We start from the raw sequence: 26555 nt of genomic DNA on the forward strand, positions 1-26555 counted from the left end.
GCTAGCTATTATAATTATTGTACAAGAGTTGAGTTTGTAAGTGACAATATATTTACTTTATAATATAAATACCTTGAAACAAGCACACTATTAACATTATCTTCATTTTAAAATCACTACCTTTATGAGCTGAAATGCAGAGACAAGAAGGAAGGAAGATTTATTGTATTAATTCATCTCACTCCCACCATGTTTCTAATCTGCTTTACACATCAGATAGCTAGAGTTTAGGGGTATCCCTGAAAAAAAAAACTACCGAAGGTTAATGTGTATCATTTACATGCTTCAGAGCATAAGCAAATTACTGGCTGGTCAGATCAAGGTGAAACACACTGGAATGAACTCACTATGGCCACGCCTCTATTTTAAGGCTACCTGTAAGGGGAAAAAAAAAAAAAAAAAAGATTGAAGCATAGCTATTTTAACAAATAGGGGTAGGAGTGATTAATTACTTTTTACTGTCATTCCACAGTGTGTCACCCAGAGAGCAACCTCATTTCTCCAATTCCGCTATAAATTTAATAGTGGTCACATCATGGCCTACTTGGCTGAAAAGCATTGCTCCTGAAACCCTGATGGTACTTTTCAGTCCACTGATGTGTGAACATAATTCTCTGTGTCTCTTAGCTCCATATACTCTGTCTCTCCCAGGGAGACACTTTAGTAGATCTATGTGGCACCATGTGGAAAGTTACAAGGGATGAGCTCTCTGATTCTTTCCTCTTTGATGTAACAAGATGAGAGAAAATTTAAAACCAATGGGTGTTATTCTATGGTGTAGATATTCTTTCCACTCTGTTAAGGGAGCATAAAAAGATATTTATTAAAATTGAAAACTATTAGTTATGAGACCACTGCAGTGTGAACATTTAGTTTGGTATCTAAAAAGGGATTGTAAAGATCCCATTGAAAAATTTGCAGGATAGGATGGTGGTTAGCCATTGTGCCTAAAGCCCATCCCTCTATTTGCAGTAACCCACAGGAAGAAATTTCTAAAAAGTAGGATCATCGCAAAGGCCTGCCAGACACCAGGTAGAATTTCCAAAAAACAAACCCTCAAGGAAGAACAGGTGATGAAAAGTAGATTATCACCTATATCTACTGCATGCCCAACTCAGAGACTCATGTTCAAGGACTCATTTCTGGGGCTCGAAGTGGTATTTCATCCCCTAATTCCAGTATTAGTACTCTCTTTTTGTATCTATGCATAAATGTTAATCCCTTCAACATTTAGGAAATGGAAATGGACAAGTAATGGTTTATTTCACCTTGAGATATGAAGTTAATGAGAAGAAGAAGTGGTGAAAGAAAGAGCAGTGAACTCCGGAGGTTGAAGTTTCTTTGGTTTTTGGGTTTTTCTCCTTACAATTCTCCCAGCAAAGAAAGTTCTATATGTAAGTTCTAACAGTACCAAGGTGAGCTGCAAGGAGAACCAAGAAGAAGCTACCAACCCAGTCTCTAGTAAACATTTGGCTTGGACCAAGCTCCTGTGCAGTCAGACCTTAAGAAAGATTCTACATGGTGAAAAAAAAAAAAAAAAAAGGAAGCATTAAACTCAGGTGGAATACTGAAGTCATGTTTTCCAAGAGAAAACCACTGGAAGTTTTCATGAGCAGTTCTACTGAATGTCCAACAGAGGTGTTAGGTACTAAGATTAAAAAAAAAAAAAAAATTCAGGAAAAGAATAATTTAGGACAATGAGCCTGATGTGGAGGAAAGAGGACTTTCCATTAAAAAAAAAAAATCAGTTTTAGCCCCTGTTAACTGGGAAAATCACTAGACTTCTCTTAGCATAAGTTTTTTTTCTGTTTAAAAAAAATTATATAAGTTTCAGGAGGTTATCATTATAATTCAACATCTGTATACTACAAAGTGGTCACCAGCACAAATCTATCCATCCATCACCATGCAGTTGACTTTCTTCACCCATAGGTTTTAATACCTGTCAAATGGGAAAATTTGTTTTATCTACTTTGTGGAGATACTAAAAAGTGAGATGTAATTATATACATGAACATGTCTTAGAAATTTAAAAAATTCATGACTAATTCATGGAGTCTTTAATATCTTTAATATCTTTAAAGATATTAGTCTTTAATATTAGTCTTTAATATCTTTCCTGTTTTAGAGATTGTCCTCTGTATTTCCGATTTGATACTATCACTTATTGATTCTTACTGCTTCTAGTTTAAAATTATGCTGCAATTTAATTTTTGATTTCTTTATAATTTCTTTATTTTCTTCAATTCCCTAATCTCACTGTTTCAAAATAACAAATGTATACTGCCTTTATAAATTATCTTTCCTATTTTGATTCAAGGGAACATCTTCAGAATTCAGTGCTAGGATGGGGAAAGAAATGCAGAACATGCCAAAACACCAGGCATCCATGACTGATCTCATAGAAATTAACAAGAAAAAGAGTAAGAGCATAAAAGACAAATGGTAAAGGATCTGAGCAGATAATCCATAAATAATGAAATATAAATGACTAACAAATATGCAAAAAAAGGTCTAGTCTTACAAGCAACTAAGAAAAGCAGGTGGTAACATTTTAAAGAATAATAAGAAGCCCACACTTTCTTAAAGAGTTACTGGCAAAAAAGATGGAAGTAAAAGCTATGGATTCTTTTCCTGAGTAAAGCACACAAGCACACAACACACTTCGATATAAGAAAAACTAAAATAAAAGCCCAGGACCAGATGGCTTCACAGGTGAATTCTATCAAACATTTAGAGAACAGCTAACACCTCTCCTTCGCAAACTCTTCTAAAATATAGCAGAGGGAGGAACACTCCCAAACTCATTCTATGAGGCCACCATCACACTGATACCAATACCAGACAAAGATGTCACAAAGAAAGAAAACTACAGGCCAATATCACTGATGAACATAGATGCAAAAATCCTCAACAAAATACTAGCAAACAGAATCCAACAGCACATTAAAAGGAACATACACCATGATCAAGTGGGGTTTATCCCAGGAATGCAAGGATTCTTCAATATACACAAATCAATCAATGTGATATACCATATTAACAAACTGAAGAAGAAAAACCATATGATCATCTCAATAGATGCAGAAAAAGCTTTCGACAAAATTCAACACCCATTTATGATAAAAGCCCTGCAGAAAGTAGGCATAGAGGGAACTTTCCTCAACATAATAAAGGCCATATATAACAAACCCATAGCCAACATCGTTCTCAAAGGTGAAACACTGAAACCATTTCCTCTAAGGTCAGGAACAAGACAAGGTTGTCCACTCTCACCACTATTATTCAACATAGTATTGGAAGTTTTAGCCACAGCAATCAGAGAAAAAAAAAAGAAATAAAAGGAATCCAAATCGGAAAAGCAGAAGTAAAACTGTCACTGTTTGCAGATGACATGATACTATACATAGAGAATCCTAAAGATGCTACCAGAAAACTATGAGAGCTAATCAATGAATTTGGTAAAGTAACAGGATACAAAATTAATGCACAGAACTCTCTTGCATTCCTATACACTAATGATGAAAAATCTGAAAGAGAAATTAAGGAAACACTCCCATTTACCATTGCAACAAAAAGAAAATACCTAGGAATAAACCTACCCAAGGAGACAAAAGACCTGTATGCAGAAAACTATAAGACACTGATGAAAGAAATTAAAGATGATACAAACAGATGGAGATATACCATGTCCTTGGATTGGAAGAATCAACATTGTGAAAATGACTATACTACCCAAAGCAATCTACAGATTCAGTACAATCCCTATCAAACTACTACTGGCACTTTTCACAGAACTAGCACAAAAAATTTCACAATTTGTATGGAAACACAAAAGACCCCAAATAGCCAAAGCAATCTTGGGAATGAAAAATGGAGCTGGAGGAATCAGGCTCCTGGACTTCAGACTATACTACAAAGCTACAGTAATCAAGACAGTATGGTACTGGCACAAAAACAGAAATATAGATCAGTGGAACAGGATAGAAAGCCCAGAGATAAACCCACACACATATGGTCACCTTATCTTTGATAAAGGAGGCAAGAATATACAATGGAGAAAAGACAGCCTCTTCAATAAGTGGTGCTGGGAAAACTGGACAACTACAAGTAAAAGAATGAAATTAGAACACTCTGTAACACCATACACAAAGATAAACTCAAAATGGATTAAGGACCTAAATGTAAGGCCAGACACTATCAAACTCTTAGAGGAAAACATAGGCAGAACACTCTATGACATAAATCACAGCAAGATCCTTTTTGACCCACCTCCTAGAGAAGTGGAAATTAAAACACAAATAAACAAATGGGACCTAATGAAACTTAAAAGCTTTGGCACAGCAAAGGAAAGCATAAAAAAGACGAAAAGAAAACCCTCAAAATGGAAGAAAATATTTGCAAAGGAAGCAACTGACAATGGATTAATGTCCATAATTTACAAGCAGCTCATGCAGCTCAATATTGAAAAAACAAACAACCCAATCCAAAAATGGGCAGAAGATCTAAATAGACATTTCTCCAAAGAAGATATACAGATTTCCAACAAACACATGAAAGGATGCTCAACATCACTAATTATTAGAGAAAAGCAAATCAAAACTACAATGAGGTATCACCCCACACCAGTCAGAATGGTCATCATGAAAAAATCTACAAACAATAAATGCTGGAGAGGGTGTGGAGAAAAGGGAACCCTCTTGCACTGTTGGTGGGAATGTAAATTGATACAGCCACTATGGAGAACAGTATGGAGGTTCCTTAAAAAACTAAAAATAGAACTACCATTCGACCCAGCAATCCCACTACTGGGCCTATACCCTGAGATAACCATAATTCAAAAAGAGTCATATACCACAATGTTCACTGCAGCTCTATTTACAATAGCCAGGACATGGAAGCAACCTAAGTGTCCATCCAGAGATGAACAGATAAAGAAGATGTGGCACATATATACAATGGAATATTACTCAGCCATAAAAAGAAACGAAATTGAATTACTTGTAGTGAGGTGGATGGATCTAGAGTCAGTCATACAGAGTGAAGGAAGTCAGAAAGAGAAAAACAAATACTGTATGCTAACACATACATATGGAATCTAAAAAGAAAAAAAAATGGTTCTGAAGAACCTAGGGGCAGGACAGGAATAAAGACGCAGACATAGAGAATGGACTTGAGGACATGGGGAGGGGGAAATGTAAGCTGGGATGAAGTGAGAGAGTGGCATGGAATATATACACTACGAAATGTGAAATAGATAGGTAGTGGGAAGCAGCCACATAGCACAGGGAGATCCACTGGGTGCTTTGTGAACACCTAGAGGGGTGGGATAGGGAGGGTGGGAGGGAGACGCAAGAGGGAGGGGATATGGGGATATATGTATACGTATAGCTGATTCACTTTGTTATACAGCAGAAACTAACACAACATTGTAAAGCAATTATACTCCAATAAAGATGTTAAAAAAAAAAAGAAAAACTAAAATAAATGAATTAAGTATTAACTAAAGATACTAGTTAAAAATAAAATTACAGAGAAACAAAGCAAAAACCCAAAAACACTTAGGAAAGAAGGAGGGGAAAAAAAATAACAAAGCCAACATAAAAACCAAAATCAATGAATTAGGAAGCAGAATAGGAGAATTAATAAATTAATCTAAGACTGTGTTGCTTTTAAAAAAACAAAATAATCAAACCTCTGCTATTCTAATTAAGAAACAAACAGAGAAAACAAAAGTATATAGTACTGAGAGTGAAAAGGGGAATGACACCACTGGTACAACAGGCATTTAAAATGTTCTAAGAATGTAATGTTTTTCACTGTAATGACATATTTTAGAGTCTGAATGAAACTGGTAATTTTCTAGGAAAATATAAATTAACAAAATTGATACAAAACACTGAAAACCTACACCGTATGATAATCAAATAAGAAAAAAAAAAGAGGTGAAATGAGCTGGGCTGAAATTTTTTTAAACTATTTATTTCCAAGTGTTCCAGAGTATTGAAAAGATGGGGATCTTTCCAATTTGTTTTATATAGCTAGCATAAGCCTGACACCAAAACGTGATGAACATAACTCAAAATAGATTATATATTTGGGAAAAAAATCTAATTATATATTTACTAAGTGAAAATAAATCAATATGAATTAGAACAGCCCAATTTTAAAATGAATAAAATTCATGAACAGTATACACATACAAATGGCCAATAAACATGTGCGGTTGATTTAGTAATCAAATTAAGGTGAGGTGCCTTTGTTACTCATCTTATTAGCAAAGAATAAGTAGATTAAAACATTGTTAATACGTAGTGTGCGTGAGGATATAGAAAAAAAAGAACTTAAATACCTTGTTGGTAAAAGTGTAAAACTTTTCTGGAGACCACTTTCATGATGTATATTTTCTAAAATATGTTTTTTGGGTTCTAATATATATGCCTGACTCGGCAATTCTGATATGTGAGAGTACATTATAACAGATAGAATATGAAAATTTAGAAATGATCAAATGTGTGGGCAAAGATGTATACACAAGGCTGTTCAATGTACCTTATTTATGACATTAAGAACTTCCAGTGCCTCTGGAGAAATTTATCACTAGGAAAAACATTAAATGGGGATCTGGTAAAATTATGCAGCCATTTAAAAAATGGTATAAATCTATATTTATTAATGTCCAAGATACAGTCAAAGAAAGAAACATAATAGTATGGATAATGAATAATATCATTTTCATAAATGGAAGGAGAAAGACATAGATAGATGACAGAGAGATGATAGACAGAGAACTAGCTAATATAGATATATCCACACCAACATCTAACAGTGGTCATTTTTTAATAATAGAATTATGGGGGCTTCCCTGGTGGCGTAAGTGGTTGGGAGTCTGACTGCCAATGCAGGGGATGCGGTTCGAGCCCTGGTCTGGGAAGATCCCACATGCCGCGGAACAACTAGGCCCGTGAGCCACAACTACTGAGCCTGCGCATCTGGAGCTTGTGCTCCGCAACCATGATAGTGAGAGGCCCGCGCACCGCGATGAAGAGCGGCCCCCGCTTGCCGCAACTAGAGAAAGCCCTCGCACAGAAACGAAGACCCAACACAGCCAAAAATAAAATGGATAAATAAATAAATAACAAAAATAAGGAATTCCTTTAAAAAAAAATAATAGAATTACGAATTTTTTCTCTTTATAATTTCTTAATTATCTAATTTCTAACAGTTTAGTACAGTTCTTTTCATTATCTGTGTTAAAGAACCAATTCTCTTTGGTGTTGGTTTTGTCCCAATCTGTTGTGGAATGATACTTTATTAAACAGAGTAAAAATAAATTACTAGAAAAAAATGAAGTAAAAATATGACATAAAAATACAAAAGCTAATTTTTATTATAATTTAACAAATATAATATTTCTCTATCAAACTGCTATGAAAGTTTCTAAATGCTTACTCTGTTTCTGTGCTTATCTCATCATGGATCAGTAGCTCAGGAAGTGACACTGTAGCACTGGTGTAGTGATTAAACACACAGACTCTAGGGCCAGACATCTAGGTATGAATCCAAATTACTGTGTAGCCTGAGATGACTACATAACTCTCTAAACTTCAGTTTCCTCATCTGTAAAATGAGTAATGAGTGCTATGCACTGAATGCTTATCCCCCCCCCCCAAATTCATATGTAGAAACTTAATCGTATATGTGATGGTATTTGGAGGTGGGGCCTCTGGGAGGTGATTAGGTCTTGAAGGTGGAGCCCTCATGAAGAGAATTTGTTCCCTTATAAAAGAGACCCAACTGAGCTCTCTGGTCCTCTTTCTGCCATGGGAGGTTACCATGAGAAGTCGACAGTCTGCAACCTGAAAGAGCGCCCTCACCAGAAGTGGACCACACTGCACCCTGATCTTGGACTTCCATGTCTCCAGAACCATGAGAAGTAAATGTTTATTTTTTAAGCCACCCAGTCTATGGTATTTTGTTATAGCAACCTGAACTGACTAAGACAATGGGCATGAAAACAGTGATTATCAAATGAAGTAATAGATGGAGTGCTCTTAGAACACTGCTTGTAACATAATAAGCACTATTTAAATGTTTGCAATTATCATCATTATAAAAAGAAGTAGAGTTAATAGTAGAGTTAATATTGGGAAATAAAGCCAGTAATTTAGTAGACTATCTTGAGACACTCTCCCAGAATGCAGTGGTGAAATAAATCAGAAAACCTAATAGACATGAAGAACAGAGATGGAAATGCAACTTAATTACTTTCTTAAGAAAGAAAACATGGCAGTTGGGAAGGGAACAAAAATCAAAGATGTAAGTGAAGAAAACTTTTCTAAGTTAAAAAAAAACACCAAAAAACAAAACCTGGGTATGGAAACACAAAGACCTTACCTCTTTCCAGGCAAAACAGATGAAAATAGAACACATCTGGATTCATGGCAGCAATAATTTTGAATTATTGAAAAATATATCACATGCTTGGGGAAAACAAAGAAATTTCAACACAGGAAGTTCTCTTAAATGATGTCTAGTTTAATCCAAAAAAGTATTTTTTTCCTCCTCTGCATGCTAAATATGAGAACATAAATGGAGAACTATGTATTTACAGAGAAACGGTTATGTCTCAAGAAACATACACTCAGCTACATTCCTTTACATGTATAAAGTCAGCAAAAATACATTCTCAGTAATGCCTGAGCTCAGAGAAGTTACCATCCACATAACCCCTCTTTGAAAAATTACTTGGAAGTGGGGCTCGCAAACTGAAAGATGTTTAAGAAAAAATAAATAATGAAGTCATAATACAAAAGGACCTGCCACCTTCTCCCTGTGAATATAACTAAGTACAACCCTCATCTCATGGCAAATGTCCTTAAATAAGAGACCACAATAATGAGAATCTGGAGAAACTGATGCATTCTTTCACAATGGCTGCCAAATAAAACTTCAGAGCAAACTTCATTATGAATTATTACCCTTCATTATAAAAATCGGTCTATAATTTGACAAGAAAAAACCCAAGAAAATTATTTCCCTCAGATATGTTTAATCTTCTCATCCCAAATCTCAGTTAAACATGATAATAATTGTGCTAAAACAAAAGGAGGGGGATAAAATGAAAGACACTTAAACCTTAACATGATTATTTTTTAATTAAACTTTACTTTGAGATAACTGTAGATTCTTATGCGGTTGTAGGAAATAATGCAGAGAGATTCCATGTACTCTTTATGCAGTTTTCTCCCACTGGTAAGCTCTTGCAAGACTAGTACCATCACCAAAATATTAAGATTCAGGCATTCCACCAATCTTAAAATTTCTCCAACTTTACTTGTACTCATGTGTGTGTGTGTGTGTGTGTGTGTGTGTGTGTGTGTGTGTATTTACTTCTGTGTATCTACCCACCAAAGTCAAAATACCTTACAGTTTACAGTTCTATCACTACAAGGATTCCTTCCTGTTGTCCTTTTATAACCACAACACCCATTCCATCCCTAACCCCACACAATCACTAGTCTGTTCTCTATTTCTATAATTTTGTCATGTAATCATACAGTATTTAACCTTTAGGGATGGGTTTTTTTTCACTCAGTATAATTCCCTAGAGATTCATTTAAGTTGTTGCACTATCACTCACTCATTCCTTCTTATAGATGAACAATACTTTACAGTATAGCTGTACCACCATTTGTTTAATCATTCACCATTGAAGGACATCTAGATTGCTTCCAATTTGGAGCTATTATGAATTAAATTGCTATAAACATTCACGTATGGATTTCTGTGTGAACATAAGTCTTCATTTCTCTGGGATAAGTGCCTAATGTGCACTTGTTGAGTTGTACAGTAGTTGCATGTTTAGTTTTTTAAGCACCTGCCATATTGTTTTCTCCACTGGCTGTACCATTTTACATTCCTATCAGCAATGTGTGAGTGATCCAACTCCTCACCATTCTCAGATTTTGGTGTTGTCACTATTTTTTATTTTAACCATTCTAATAGGTATGTGGTGATACCTCATTGTAGTTTTAATTTACATTTCTCTGATGACTAATGATGTCAAACAATAAACATGTCGAACATCTTTTTATGAGCTTATTTGCCATCTGCATGTCCTCCTCAGTGAAAAATCTGTTCATGTCTTTGCCCACTTTCAAATTGGAGTCTTTTTCTTTTTCTTAACTGTTGAGTTTTGATTCCATTATGGTAGAGAATATACTCTGAATTTCAGTATTTTTCAATTTGTTGATGTTTACTTTATTGCCCATGATATTCTCTATATCAGTGACTTTTCCATGGGTGCTTGAGAAAAATATGTATTCTGCTGTTGTTAGGTGGAGTGTTTTACATATATGTCAATTACCATTGGTTGATTGTGTTGCTCAGATCTTTATGATCTTTGCTGATTTTCTTTCTAGTATTTCTATCATTTGCTGAGAGTGGGATATTGAAATATCCAACTATAATTATAACATGAGTATATTTTAATACATTTTAGATTTTAATTGAAAACATAAAAAGGAGCAGATCATATGAAAAAGAAATGCAAAGGTTATATATAATACATAATTTATTATAAAAACATGAAGAGGGTGTTAGGAAATATGTAAAAAATTAATGGCAATTATACATGGTGATAGGGTTATGGGTAACTTACTCTCCATCTTTAGATTTTTTTATAATTTCCAAAGCAATATAAAAACCTTAAAAATTTCTGATTGGATGAATGATATATACTCTTATTTGTAGCTAATTGATAACTCAAATAATGCCACATTTTTCAAGATTTACTGTTCTCTCCTAGACCTTCAGGGATCACTTAAAATTATGTCCCAGGAATATGGTGGGCAAACACTCATCATACAATATTCTAATAAGGGAGAATCTATTAGCAATATCAATCTTATTAATGATGATACTAATTAAAGAAAAATGTGTGGCTGTATTTTTAAGAATGGGACCCATAATATAATATTTAATCTTGATTATTTCTGCTATTATTGGGCTTTATATTATTTTTATCTGTGTTTTTAAACAAAACTTGAAATTCCTTTTTGCCACAGTTTCTGAAAATAGGTTTGATATTTATTTCTTAAAAGAACTTTGAGATACCTTAGAAAAAGATTTTATAACTCTGAAGTATTGCCATCCTGTTTTCAGAAAACTATCAAATATATTTTGTAAAATATGTATTTTTTAATTAAAATTTGAGCTTGTGATTCTAATTTACCACTGAAATTTCATTTTAATCTACCTCCTCATGAAAACAACAACAATACACATAAGAGTCTTCACTGCATTTTCCCTTAAATATTATGCTTTTAACTTGTCCATGCTTCATTCAAAAATATTTTAGGCTTCTTTTCAAAACAAAAAACTAACACATAATTTTGTTTCCTAATTCAAAGTCTTCTCACTGATATACTATATCAGGTAGTTTAAAAGTTCTCGTTGCCTTATCTCCATGAGTTATTTCACCAAAAATGTAAAGTGTATAGCTTTAGACAAATATAATTTGAACTAAGTCACCCTTCCTACATTCAAACAAATACACCTCACATTAAAGTTCTTCATCTTCTACAGAATTAACTTCTCAGTCTCTACAAATGTCTGCATGAAAATTTTAAAATTCAGCAAAATATCTGGAATGTTCTTTATAATCCTGACACCAGTACTTTGTCTATATTTACTATAATTCTACCTTTAACTTCAACATATTTATAACAATTTGCAAAGCTTATTTCAAAGATGCCCCACTTTGGCAAACAAATAAAGCAACCTTTGATAAAATCAGAAAGTACTCTATCTTAGAATACTTGACTGATAAACCAAGATCACCACAAATATACATAAGCCTACCCAGCAGGCTGCCTGTTTTCCCATTTTAATGCGAACTGAAAAATTATCCCTGTCTCTCCTTGCTGTCTTATAGTTTGGCTTCATAAATAAAGTATACTCTTTAGTGTGTTAAGATTGATCATTTTATTCCTTTTCTGGCCTTGAATCTCACAGAAGTAGAGAATATTGCAGACATTAGATCAGGCATTTATTCTTCACTTTATCTCAATGTTCATAGACCACGTCTTTAATATTATTTAATCTGAAGGTCAGCTTCCTCTTACCACGTAGGATCTGAGTGTCCTTGTAGACGCTACTCCCTGAATGGCCCACACATTCATCCCATAAAAAGTGTGCCTGAGAAAGGAGACATGCCTGCTCCACCGCAACAGAGAGGGACACAGAGGAGGAAGGGGCAAAGGACACATACAATGTGGGGCTTGTTTGTTTCTCTTTTGTTTCTTTAAGATTTTATGTGAAAAATCCATGAGATGTGAGCATTTAAGACTTGAAAAAAAATGCTGATTTAATTTAGAGGATAAAATTAATCAAGAGGTTCTAGAATTTTAATATGATGATATGCTGGCAAATAAAACTACGTAATTTCTACTCATTTTGTTTTCTACTGATTTGGGCTTTATAAAGTGCTGTGTCATCCAAAAACCTTTTTATTTTTCCCCTGAAAAACTGTTGCTTTAGGTATCTCTGGGTCCTACAGGATCAGATTGGCCCCACAGGATCAGAGGAGAGGTGTGGTCTCAAGCCGTCATGTTCAAATTATAACACTTTCTCTTAAATGATATTTTAAGGTCTGTTTCCAACTATATTGACATTCGTGAGGTCAGACTCTCAGGAATAGTTACTAAATCAGTGTTAAATGCTTTGTCTCTTTTATTATCAGTTTTATCAGGTAATCTTTATAAAGCAACCAGACAACATTGACTGAGGTCATTTACTTTGTATCTTCCACAAGAGTCTTTGCTTTTTTTCCCCCCAAATAATTAAGAACTGTACTCTGAGGGCCCTTATAAGAACATGAATAGAATTTGATTCTTTTCTAAAGGATAATTTGAGGGGAAAAACTTTTACATTTGATTGTGTGCATATAGTTGTTCAGGAAAAGGAATAATAGATTACATATCTAAAGAGCTCTTATAATTAGTAAGAAAAAGATTATGGAAATAGGCAAGGAATAGAAAACAGGAATTTACATGGAATTAAAAATAGCCAAAATTTATTTAAAAGACCTATCTAATGCAAATTAAAATGTAAGGGCAGTAAGTTTTGTCTGACAATTACTAGTAATTACTCAATAACTATATATTGACTGAAAGTATGTATTATAGTAACAAATTTCTCCCATCAAATTGGAAAAGACTTTTAAAAATGATATGAATTCTCAGACTTGACAGGATATCCAGGCAAAAGATAGTAGCACCAGGTAACTACCAATTCAAACTAGGGATGTTAAACATCTAGATTCTCCTTCAGCTCACAGTTGTTGGATAAATTAAGAAGAGAAATATATTTTCGAACAGAACATAGTCATTCTCAACCCATTTGCACTTTAAAAAATAATTGACAACAATGTTAATGTAAATGAGGTTGCAAGGCAACCTCAACTTACTCTATAAAAGAAAAATTAGGGGACTTTCCTGGTAGCATAGTGGTTGAGAATCCACTTGCCAATGCAGGGGACACAGGTTCGAGCCCTGGTCAGGTAAGATCCTACATGCCGCGGAGCAACCAAGCCCATGCGCAACAGCTACTGAGCCTGCGCTCTAGAGCCCGCGAGCCACAACAGCTGAGCTCGCGTGCTGCAACTACTGAAGCCTGCACACCTAGAGCCCGTGCTCTGCAACAAGAGAAGCCACCACAATGAGAAGCCCATGCACCACAACTAGAGAAAGCCTGTGAGCAGCAACGAAGACCCAACGCAGCCAAAAAAATTTAAAAACAGAAAAATTAGTTTAAATAATATCATTTAAATAAAAAGGATTTAGAATACACGAAATTTTACACTAAGGTATATATAAATAGATATTAACTCCAAATATTACTATCCCTGGTAAGAAAAGCATAGAGGATATAGAAAAGAGCAAAGAAGCAGATAATCTGAATAAGGTCACTAAACAGAGGTGGAGTTTCTCCTCCCCCATCAGCCTTGATTCTAAGACACAGTAGAAAACTCTGAGGGAAAAAAAAAAAAGTGCCGATCTATCCTTGTCATATTATTGACACTTCTTAATGTTTGGGCTTCTCCTCCCAAAATTAATTATTTTCCTCCTCTACAGTTTATCTGTGGTGCCCAGAAACCACTGACTTCCTGGAATTTTTATTAAGAATTCCACATTCCTGCCATGTTTTTCAGACACTGTGGCCTCCGCCAATAAATTCTAATAAATTTTCACTTCTTTTCTTTCAATAACATCCTAGAGAATATGATTCAGACGCAAATTAATCACTGATCATGTTAATGGCTCCTAGGAGTTTACTTCCGATACCCCTTATTATATTAAATCAACTTGATAGTGTGCTAGATCATTGCTGAGCTGGGTTTTCATAAAAGCACTGGTATTTAATATGATTTATACCTGGTTTTCTGCTAATATCTTTGCTTATTGTATGCTTTATTTTTAAAACAGACATTCTTAGCTAATGGCACCCCTTTAAAATATATCATACTTTAAAAATATTTCACAGGAAGCATTTTACAGTAAAATATGTTACTTATATTACAGTCACTTAATAGTGAACAGGAACAGTTTATTTAATTTACAATCAAAATGTTAATATTTGACTTGTAGTTTGGAAAAAGTACATGTACATATATATGTTTTGCTTGTTTAAAAGATCAATTATATGTCAAGATTATTAGAAAATTTAAAGCACTGTATTTTTTTAAAGCTTTGCAGCAAAGGGGCAGCTCTGGGAAAACCATTTGAAGCATCTGCTGAAGATGTAGCAAGTGTGGCAAGTTTCATTGAGACAAAGCTTGTTACATGCTATCTACGGATGAGGAAACCTGACCTTGCCCTGAATCATGCACACAGGTAAAATGAAGTGTTAATAGCTACAAATAAGTACTATCTGTGCAAGCAGCGGGTATTATGTGAGAGTTAACATATTAACATATGTTAATCATTATGTTATTATGATTAACTTAGATTCCATTTAAATTTAAAGACAAAACAAAAAACATTTCTTTACTACTCGATTTATGTTAAACTAAGCAATCATAGAGATCACAAAGGGCATCTCAAAACCTAATGGAAGAAAGAGAACCATAAATAATTATCCATAAAGCCAGACAAAATAAAAAGGCAGATAACTGTAGTAGCAAATTACAGCAGGAAGAAAGGAGGGAATGAATAAGGTTAAGTAAGGGATGAGAAGGATTTCCAAAATTGCCCAAAATACAGAGAATGGTAGAAGGAAATTCCAACTGTGAAACATGAGTAAAGACTCGAAAGCTTATCGCTTATTTGGAGATAGCATAGCTGATTCAAAGGATGCTATGCAGGGGTAAGTGTGACAGCTGTCCAAAGGTGTGAAACACTTTTTAATCTATGTCCTTAAAGATTTCTTTTATATATTTCTATCCCTCTTCAGAACTCTGTTTTAGCTTGTAGCTTCCTAGAATCCTCAGGGTTACCCAGCCCTATCTTTTTTTTCTATAAAAATGTCCTGTTTCCTAAAGGCCTTGCTCTTATCATGGGTAATATTCAGTTTAATCTACAGCAAAGATAAAGTGATTATGTTATGTCTTTCAAATAACTCTTTTCTTAGAATTATGACGCCTCTACCCCTCCCTGCCTGGCTTAGAGTGATTGACCTAAATATTTAGTCTTGTTCATTTTCTGATCTCACACATCCTGGACTTCTTTTGGATACAAATAATAAAACTAATATCAACATGAAAACATAATGCCTGCCCTGTTAATAACCACGAGGAAACACAATTATCAATTATATTAATACTCATTACGTGAGCAGGAGATCTGCCAACATGCTAAAAATCATTTACAACTCTACATCCACAATGATGTAAAAGTTCCGCCAAAGATTCTTCATGGCTCTAAGGAGACCTCAAGCTTGTAGGCTTAAGCTTGACATCAGGGACAACAAAACCACTTTGAAATTCATAAGATAACCTGCTTGAAAGAAATTTTCTTGCTTTAAGTAAACTGCAGAACCTAAACATAGATTCTCTTTGACACCAAAGAAAATTAGACTCTATAGTTTCTGGAAACACCTTATGCAACCATCATTTTCAAACCCAATATCAGGACATATGGTTATGTCAAAGAATTTCATTCCATTTCCATTTGAAAGGAAAAAGCCACTTGGGTGACTTGTGAGCTCCATGGAAAAAAATATTTAAAATTGGAAATAGCCCAGAAAATCTATAGGCATACATAAACAATACTAAATTGAGATGCACTTGAAAGTAATTATTTATCACCTTCTCCACGGTTTTCACTACACATAAGAAGTGCCACCAAAATGGCCTGCATATTAAGGAAAATATCTCCTGGATATTAGAATGGTTTGATGGATTTTCAAATCATTTTTAATAATAAAAGAATTCTAAATGGTATGGTCATGTCAATATTTAATTCAGTGTTATAAAAATAAGTAATGAACATTAATCAAAATTGTACTGTAAGAAACAAGGATGCAAGGATTAGTTTCAATAGATTCACTATTTAGGCTTAGAAACTTTTATTTTAAAACTAAGCATGCTCTTTCAAGACCTTGAAAATTACTGAAGGGAGGATGTGTAATGATGAATAGTAAACTAATCTTCCCCATTATGCTAGGATTAACTTTTATATCCTTTTTATTCTATTGTAAAATAACTTTTGCTTCTTCTTCTAAGTTGAACATTAAGAAATGGAAATCAATAGAGGTTAAACAGTCAATTCATACAATTAACAATGCACCAACTGAAATAAATCATTTTGCTACCCAGCAAAATGTCATATTGCAGAACTGCAGAAGACAGTGCATATGATTCTAATATTTAAATGTTTTTAAAGATCTCAGATTTTAAAGTAGAGCCTGAAACATAAATATATTTCTCAAAATAAATAAATTAATCAGGATACTCAGTCTATAAATAGCCTACAACCATTAGTTATACACTGAATGCAGAATCTTGCTTTTGTATTATTACCACATTGTGATGGTTGATACTAATCATGGATCAAAATTAAAATATTCCCTTTTTGCATTTATTTGCATTTGCTGAAGCATCCTTTCTTTAATTTTATGTAAATGTGAGGTCTACTGCATATCTTTAGGGGATTTGTTAACACAAAAATTAGCTTGAAAACCATCACATAGTTTTGCTTCTGATAAAAAGTAACTGCATATTGTTCTGTCATGTAGAAGACTACAAGAACCATAACTTTATGGTTTTAGGTTCAATAAAGATACATTTTGAAATTAATTAGGCAAGTGTTGACATCTATAATATGATAATAAGTAATACAAAGGCTTTAGAAACAACTGTCAACAAGTTTTTCTTTTTTTAAATAACATATCCAAAGTGGCAAATATGGATATCATTTTTTTTTTTTTTACTTCAACCAAAAGTGATGCCTAGACTCATCAGTCAAGCATATCAACTCTGTGCTCACTTCATCAAACTAGTATCATTGTTTATCAGTGGTGTCTTGAACATTCCTAAGACTGATTTCTAATTACTGCTATCTTATTAAGAATAGAAATCCTGCTATAACTCTTTTCCTATCATATAATTATATGTTTATATGTATAATTGTAAAGATTCTAATGATGCATATCAACTTTTTTGCATATTTCCCACCTTTATATTGCTGTTGTTTGCTTGTTTTTGCTGCAGAATTTTGATGCCACAAGGTGGCAGGCAAGATGAAGTCTAAAATAGCAAATATGTGGAAATGAGCCTCTTTTCAAAATTGTAATGGTGTCATCTACATTCATTCATTCATTCAGCAAATATTTATTGAATGCTCACCAAGAGCTTCTGCTAGGCAGTGGGGGTGGCAGTTGTAAACAGGAAATATGTGGTGTTTATGCACATTAGAAGAGGTAGCAAAGTTTAAAAAACAAACAAATACTAATAAATATGAGAAAAAAGAGAGTGTGATAAATGCAATGAAGGTAATGACATAATTTCAGGTTGTAGAGGCAGCATTGTATATTAAATCAGAGCATAGAGTCTGAATCTGACTGCTCAGGTTTTAATTCTGACTCCCCCACTCACCAGTTAGCCTGAGTTTAAGTCTCTATAAAATTAGATTATAATAGTATTACCTACTTCACAAATACGATATCACAAGGTTTTGTGAAAATTAAACATAAACCCATGGATTCTTTATTCCAGCCATGATAGAGTTACTGGTACTGGGCCTGCCTTCCTGCTATAAGTAAGTATAAAACTGGACAAAATATATGAGACGACTCTGTTTAGGCACTGGAAAATGGTCATAGCAGGACTTTGATCCTTGAGAGAAGGACAGTATACATGGTGAGCCCCACAATTTTCTTAGCTTTTTGCTGGGGTTGTTTTCCTGCCCTTACTCAGGGAGTTGGCAATCACGTTAAACGTTAAACTGAAATCTCAATGGGCTGAGGAGGCAGAGATTAGAATACCAGGCTGCCAAAAAAGCTGTAATTTACAGGGCAGGTGACCAAAGGAGAAATAGCTATGTGAGGGGGTTGGGGTTAGAAGACTGCATGAGGATTTGCTGCAGGTTCTTGGCCAATATAAGAAGTGGGACGTCATGTAGCAGAGACTGCCTGCTATGGGACTAAGTGCTAAGTGAAAATACCAGAGGACCTGCAGTGATGGGAGATCCTGAAGTACCAGTGTGAAGAGACCTCACTGAGTACCTAAGGCATTCAGCTCAAACCCCAGAAAGACCATGCTTTAAGAGTTAGTACCATGACCTCCAAAATGGACCACTCCTTAGGATTAAACTCAAAGGCAAAACAGACCTGCCTTAATAGAGACTAAAACCATGCATGACCTGAACAAGAGTATTTTCCATTTAATTGCCTGATAGGAAAAATATTCAACAACTTTGCAGGGATGATGTCATAATCTCAATTCCTTACAAAGCTTCATCCAAAATGTCCAGCATAAAACTAAAAATTTCTGTACATTCAAAGAAATAGGGAGATGAGACTCATATTTAAGAAAATAAACAGTCCATACAATCATACCCCAAGATGGCTCAGATGTTAGAATTGGTAGAAAAAGATTTTAAAGAAGCTACAAAAAATAGATCCAAGGATCCTGAGGCAAAGATGATCATAATAAGTGAAGAGATGAGAATCTCAACAGAAAAATAGAAACTATAGAAAAAAACCAAATGGAGATTTTAGCATGCATTAATGAAATATCTAAAATAAAAATATACTGATTGACCTTGACATCAGATTGAAGACTTAGTACTAAAGAAAGGATTAGCGAACATGAAGACAAATCAGTAGAAATTACCCCATATGAACACAGAGGAAAAAAAGATATTTTAAAAAATTAACCAATGCTTCAGTGACCTATTCTCAGAGACAGTAACAGGCAATCTAGCATACATGTAACTGTCCCAAAGGGAAAAGAAAGAGAGAAAAGGGCATAAAAGTAATTACTAGAAATTTTCCATATTTGATTTTAAAAAAAGTAAAATCTAGTTAGCCCCAACTAAAATAAATACAAAGAGAACCACATCTAGAAACAGCATAAGCAAACTTTTGAAAACTCAAGACAGAGAGAAAATATTAAAGGCAGATAAAAGAAAACAACATGTAACACACAGGGACAATGATACAAATAACAGGTGACTTTTAATCAGAAATAATGGAGATCAAAGTACAATGGAAAAAGAAGTTTAAAGTGCTGAAAGAAAAATGATGTCAAACAAGAATTCAACAACAACAACAAAAATTCTTCAAAATGAGAGTGAGATAAATACATTTTTAAATAACTAAAGTTAAAAATTAATCTTGAGCAGATCTGCACTTTGAGAAATGATAAATAAGATATTTCAAGCTGAAGTAAATGACAGTAGAGTAAAATTTGCATCTACAAAAAGGAATGAAGAGCATCAGAAATGGTAAATAAGTGAGTAAACATAAAACATTATATTTCTTCTCAAAATTTATTTAAGAATGAATGACTAAATATTATGACATAGTATGAGTGTGTTTCGTGTTTGGTAATTGCAATCATTGTTGCTTTTGTTGTGGTCATCCATTTACAGTGCTTGGTGTCAGTCTATTTATCTCTTGTAAAAATAAAATACAGTGTGTGTGTGTGTGTGTGTGTGTGTGTGTGTGTGTGTGTGTGTGTGAAAAAATAAATAAATAAATAAATAAATAAAATGCAAAGAAAAAGAAAAAAAGAATGAATGACTAAGGAAAAAATAGTGTTCTATCATATTATCTAAGGTAAAAATAATAAATAATAAGATTATATATTTTGATGTGCAATATTTGACTACAATATCACAAAAACCTGTGGGAGGAGGCACAACTGGAATTTTACTATTAAAGTTTTTACACGAGGTAGTACAATATTAACTCTAAGTAGCCTGTGTTAAATTAAAAATGCATGTTATAATCGCTAGAGTAATCATTAAAAATATTATGAGTATAGCTAGAAAGCCAATTATGGACTTAAAATTATATATACTAAAGAATATTTAATTAACTGAAGTCAAGAAAGGAGGAAGAGAAGAACAAATAATGGATGGGACACTGGAATATAATAGCAAGACAACAGGTTTGAACAAAATCATTAATAATTACATTAAACATACTACACTAATTGACTAAACAATCCAATTATAAGGCAGATATCGTCAGTCTGGATTAAATCACAAGATTCAACTATGTTCTATCTACAAAAAGACATAGTTTGAAAGCAAAAGGAAGGAAAATGACATACCATACAGTAAACATAAAAATCTGTTTTTCTGTCAGGCTTGGCTATATTACTATCAGACAAAGTAGGTCTCAAGAAAAGGAGTATTGCTTTTCGCCGAATGCCGCCAATATGGTGTTCAGGCACTTCGTGAAGGTTGGCCGGGTGGCCTACGTCTCCTTTGGGCCTCATGCCAGGAGGCTGGTCGCGATTGTAGATGTTACTGATCAGAACAGGGCTTTGGTGGATGGACCTTGCACTCAAGTAAGGAGACAGGCTATGCCTTTCAAATGCATGCAGCTCACTGACTTCATCCTCAAGTTCCCACACAGTGCCCAGCAGAAGTATGTCCGAGAAGCCTGGGAGAAGGCAGATATCAATGCAAAGTGGGCAGCCACAAGGTGGGCCAAGAAGATTGAAGCCAGAGAAAAGAAAGCCAAGATGACAGATTTTGATCGTTATAAAGTCATGAAGGCAAGGAAAATGAGGAACAAGGAAAATGAGGAACAATCAAGCTTGAAGTTAAGAAACTTCAAAAAGCAGCTCTCCTGAAGGCTTCTCCCAAGAAGGCACTTGCTGCTAAGGGGGCAGCTACGGCAGCTGCTGCGAAGGTTCCAGCAAAAAAGATGACCGCTACGGGTAAGAAGGCTCCAGCCCAGAAGGTTCCTGCCCAGAAAGCTGCAGGCCAGAAGGCAGCACCTCCTCCAAAGCCTCAGAAGGGTCAGAAAGTTCCAGCCCAGAAAGCACCTGCTCAAAAGGCATCTGGCAAGAAAGCATGAGAGCATAAGAGGCTGTTATAAACAGAATAAAGGTTCTTTTTGACATGCTGGCAAAAAAAAAAAAAAGAAAAGGAGTATTACCAAGGATAAAAATAAGGCTTAACAAAATTTTGAAAATTTGAAATCTGACAGAGCTTGTTCTCTGACTATAATGCAATTAAATTAGAAATCATTAAGATATCTAGAAAAACCCCTCCAAATACTTGGAAATTAAAAAATACACATCTAAATAACCCATCAGTCAAAATATAAAAAAATAAAATAACAAAGGCATGGATTTGAATTTCTGCTTCATCACTTACTAGCTTTGACTTTCACAAGTAACTTAACTTCACTTTGCCTCAGTTTTCTCATCTTTAAATCTAAGTAAACTGGTTAAAATCACTCCTAAATCTTAAAATATATCAGATTTGTATTTTGTTTCAATCCCACCACCAATAACGAATGCAGATTATTTTCAATGGTAATAACAGCAATAAACTCTATATATGCATAGAGGACACTATTATTTTTAAAATACCCTTTAGATGTGAAAAGATGTTCAACATCCCTACTTATTGGAGAAAGGCAAATCAAAACTACAGTGAGATACCAATTACACCAGTCACACTGGCCATCATTAAAAAGTCTACAAATAACAAATGCTGGAGAGGGTGCGGAGAAAAGGGATCCCTCCTACATTCCCATTAGTGGGAATGGGAATGTGCTGCAGCCACTATGGAAAACAATATGGAGGTTCCTCAGAAAACTAAAAATAGAATCACCATATGATGCAACAATCCCACTCCTAGGCATATATCTGGACAAAACTATAATTCAAAAAGATACATGAACCCCTATGTTCATAGCAGCATTATTCACAATAGCCAAGACATGGAAACAACCTAAATGTCCATCAAGAGACGAATGAATAAAGAAGATGTGGTACATATATGCAATGGAATCCTACTCAGCCATAAAAAAAAGAACAAAATAATGCCATTTGCAGCAACATGGATGCAACTAGAGATTATCATACTAAGTGAAGTAAGTCAGAAAGAGAAGGACAAATACCATATGATATCACTTATATGTGGAATCTACAATATGGCACAAATGAACTTATCTACAAAACAGAAACAGACTCACAGACATAGAGAACAGACTTGTGGTTGCCAAGGGGAAGGCGGGGTGGGGGAAGGATCAAGTGGGAGTTTGGGGTTAGTAGATACAAACTATTACATATAGAATGGATAAAAAACAAGGTCTTACTGTATAGCACAGGGAACTATATCCAATAGCCTGGGATAAACCATAACGGAAAAGAATATAAAAAAAGAGTGTATATATGTGTATAACTGAGTCACTTTGCTATACAGCAGAAATTAACACAACATTGTAAATCAACTATACTTCAATAAAAAAATAAGATAAAATACCCTTTTTGAACCCAAGATATACTCAATAAAGCAGACAATTTGGAAACTTCTATGAAAATACAACTTTGGGGGGCATCATTATTTATAACTTTGAGGATAATTAAAATGCTCAGAGGTGATATGAGCTTAAAGCATTACAGAGATTCATGAGTTTTAGAATAAACTGGTTCATAATAGAAGTAACAGAAATTTTGAAAATTTCTTGCAGATCTCATGAAATGAGATATTTTAAATACAACATGCTCCTCTTTACCATAACTGAATGTTCAAAATTTGGCCAGGAGTGACATCAGAGATATGGCAGAACAGGAGGTTCCCAGCTTGTATCATCCCCTGGCAACAATAACTTGGCAGCCATTCACAGACAAAAAGTGTCTTTGTGGGAGCTTTGGAATCCAGGTAGGACACTGTGAAACCTCAGGGGGGCCCACGACCAAGGAAGTCTGTTTTAATAAAGCAGGCCCAAACAAGGGGGATGGCACCCCTATAGTGTCCCTAGCAAGACTCAGAAACAGTTCTGACCCTGTGGATTTGGCTATAGCCCCATTTGACCTTGGTCCTGCCACCAGCACAAGATGCCAAGGAACCTAGGAGAAGTCATGCCTGTCTATGCCTCAGTAATAAACCCACAGCTATGGACACTGAAGTAACTCATGATCTGACTCCATCCCCTTTCAGCCACCATCCATAAGCAGTCCTACCAGCCCAGGGACCTGGCTGGAGACATACTTATTTGCATCCCCAGAGATCCTGAAATGTCCCTGGGACACAGCTCTAGCCCCTCCCCACTGCAGTCAGGGAACAGTTCTACCCACCTAGGGATCTGGTGGGAGACATGACCATCCATGCTGTCAGAGCTATGACTTCAGATCTCATTTCCAGTTGTGTACCCTGAAGCAATCTTGGGCCTCAGTTCCAGCTCCTATCAGCCATAGTCCAGAGCCAGCCGGTCTGTCCAGGGACCCACCCAGTGGCCCAGTAGAAGCCCTTCCAAGGACTCAAAGAGAGGCATATCTTTCCACATACCTGATAACAGGACCACTGTCTGCAGACCCTGAAGTGGAACCTTGTACCAGCACCAGCCCTACTAATCAAGGTTCTAGAGGCAGTTCTGTCCATCCAGGGACAAAGTAGGATCCACACCAGCCCAAGTCCCTGGTAACAGGCTCACCAAACACAGAGCCCACTGTGAACACAGCAACAGCCAAGTAATCTAGCTCTAATCCATCTCAGCTGTAATTCTGCAGGTAATCCCATCAGCCTGGGAAACCAATAGAAGCCAACATTGGAGCACCTAAATATTTAAGGCAAATATTAACAGACTGAAGGAATAAATAGACAGCAATACAATAATAGTAGGGAACTTCAATACCCCACTCTCAATAATGGATACATTATCCAGACAGAAAATCAATAAGGAAAAAACATACTTGAATAACACTATAGACTAAATTGATATAATTGACATATACAGAACATTCCATCGAACAGCACAAGAATACACATTTTTTCCAACCACACACAGAACATTCTCCAGGATAGATCTTATGTTGGCCCACAAAGCAAGTATTAACAAATTAATGAAGATTGAAATCATATCAAGTATCCCTTTCCAACCACAGTGATATAAAACTAGGAATAATAATAGGAGGAATATTGAAAAATTCAGAAATACATGTAAATTAAACAACATACTCTGGAAAATCCAATAAAAAAGAAATCAGAAAATATCTTGAGACAAACAAAAATGAAAACAACATACCAAAAACTTATGTAATGCAGCAAAAGCAGTTCTAAGAGGGAAATTTATAGCAGTAAACAACTACATTAAGAAAAAAGGAAGATGTCAAATAAGCAACCTAACTTTACACCTCAAGGAACTTGAAAAAGAAGAACAAAGTAGGCCCAAATTTAGCAGAAGGAAGGAAAGAATAAAGATTAGAGCAAAACAAATGAAAAAGAGACTAGAAAAACAATGTAAAAAATCAACAAAACTAGAAGATGTTTTGAAAAGATAAATAAAATTGACAAAATTTTAGCTAGACTAACCAAAAAAAGAGAGAGAGGACTCAAAATTATAAATGAATGAGAAGACATTACAGCTTATATCACAGAAATACAAAGGATCATAAGAGACTACTATGAAATATTATACACCAACAAATTGGATAGCCTAGAAGACATGGACAAATTCCTAGAAACATACAACCTGCCATGAAAAACATCATGAAGAAATAGAAAATCTGAACAGACTAATAATAAGTATGCATTTTGAAGCAGCAATCAAAAGCCTCCCAACAAAGAAAAGACTAGGACCAGATGGCTTCACTAGTGAATTATACCAAACATTTAAATAATTAACACCAGTCCTTCTCAAACTCTTTCAAAAGTAGAAGAGGAGGAAATACTTCCAAACTAATTTTACAAGGCCAGCATTACTCTAATACCAAAGACAAATAAGGACACTACAAGAAAGGAAAATTACAGGTCAATATCCTTAATGAACATAGATGCAAAAGTCATGAACAAAATACTAGCAAAGCAAATTCAACAGCACATTGAAAGGATCACACATCATAATCAAGTGAGATTTATTCTTGGGATGCAAGGTTCCCAGGACATACACAAATTAACAAACATGATATATCACCTTAAGAAAATAAAAGATAAAAATTATATGATCATCTGAATAGATGCAGGAAAAAAGCATTTGACAAAATTTAACATTCTTTCATGATTAAAAACTCTCAACAAATTAGGTATAAAAGGAATGTACCTCAACATAATAAAGACAACATATGACCATCATACTCAACAGTAAAAAGCTGAAAGTTCTTCCTCTAAGATCAGGAATAAGATAAGGATTCTGACTCTTGCCATTTTTAATTCAACATAGTACTGGAAGTCCTATACAGAGCAATTAGGCAAGAAAAATAAATAAAAGCCATGTAAATAAGAAAGGATGAAGCAAAACTGTCTCTATTTGCAGATGATATGATCTTATAAATAGAAAGCCTTAAAGCCTCCGCAAAGAAACTGTTAGAACTAATAAATGAATTCAGCAAAGTTGCAGGATACAAAATTAATATACAAAAATTATTTGCATTTCTATACACAACAGTGACTATCCAAAAAAGAAATTAAGAAAACAATCTTATTTACAGTAGCATCAAAAATAATAAAATAATACTTAGGAATAAATTTAACTAAGGAGATGAAATACCGGTACACTGAAAACTGTAAGACATTGATGAAAGATGGAAGAAGACACAAATAAATAGAAAGGTATCCTGTATTCATGGACTGGAAGAATAAATATTGTTAAAATTCCATACTACCCAAAGAAATCTATAGATTTAGTGTAGATTTATACACTAAATATAAAAAAGTTCAATGGCATTTTTCAAAGAAGTAGAAAAAAATCAGTCAAAATTCATGTGGAACCACAAAAAAACTGAATAGCCAAAGCAATCTTGAGAAAGAAGAACAGAGCTGAAGGCATCAACTTCCTGACTTCAAACTATATTACAAAGCTATCAAACCAGAATGGTACTGGAAAAGAATAAAGAGCCCAGAAGAAAATCCACATGTATATGGTCA

The 26555-nt window shown here is 34.6% G+C and overlaps 1 protein-coding gene, 1 long non-coding RNA gene and 1 pseudogene across 3 annotated transcripts in view; all 3 read left to right on the forward strand.

The window, feature by feature from the left end:
• The window catches only part of LOC309629817, a 613218-nt gene that overhangs the window by 414386 nt on the left and 172277 nt on the right, over positions 1–26555 (forward strand). The gene's annotated exons all lie outside the window — the stretch shown is intronic.
• The window catches only part of SPATA16 (spermatogenesis associated 16), a 224464-nt gene that overhangs the window by 36825 nt on the left and 161084 nt on the right, over positions 1–26555 (forward strand). The window contains exon 2 of the mRNA XM_082394297.1: positions 14752–14897. Coding sequence (XP_082250423.1) covers positions 14752–14897 — 146 coding nt within the window. The remainder of the gene's footprint in view (positions 1–14751; positions 14898–26555) is intronic.
• LOC309629739 (large ribosomal subunit protein eL14 pseudogene) lies at positions 20850–21608 on the forward strand (annotated as a pseudogene). The gene has a single exon. The product of its transcript is annotated as a large ribosomal subunit protein eL14 pseudogene (transcript).

This window comes from Balaenoptera borealis (genome assembly GCF_965194805.1).
Source record: "Balaenoptera borealis genome assembly, chromosome: 5".
Classification (NCBI taxonomy): domain Eukaryota; kingdom Metazoa; phylum Chordata; class Mammalia; order Artiodactyla; family Balaenopteridae; genus Balaenoptera; species Balaenoptera borealis.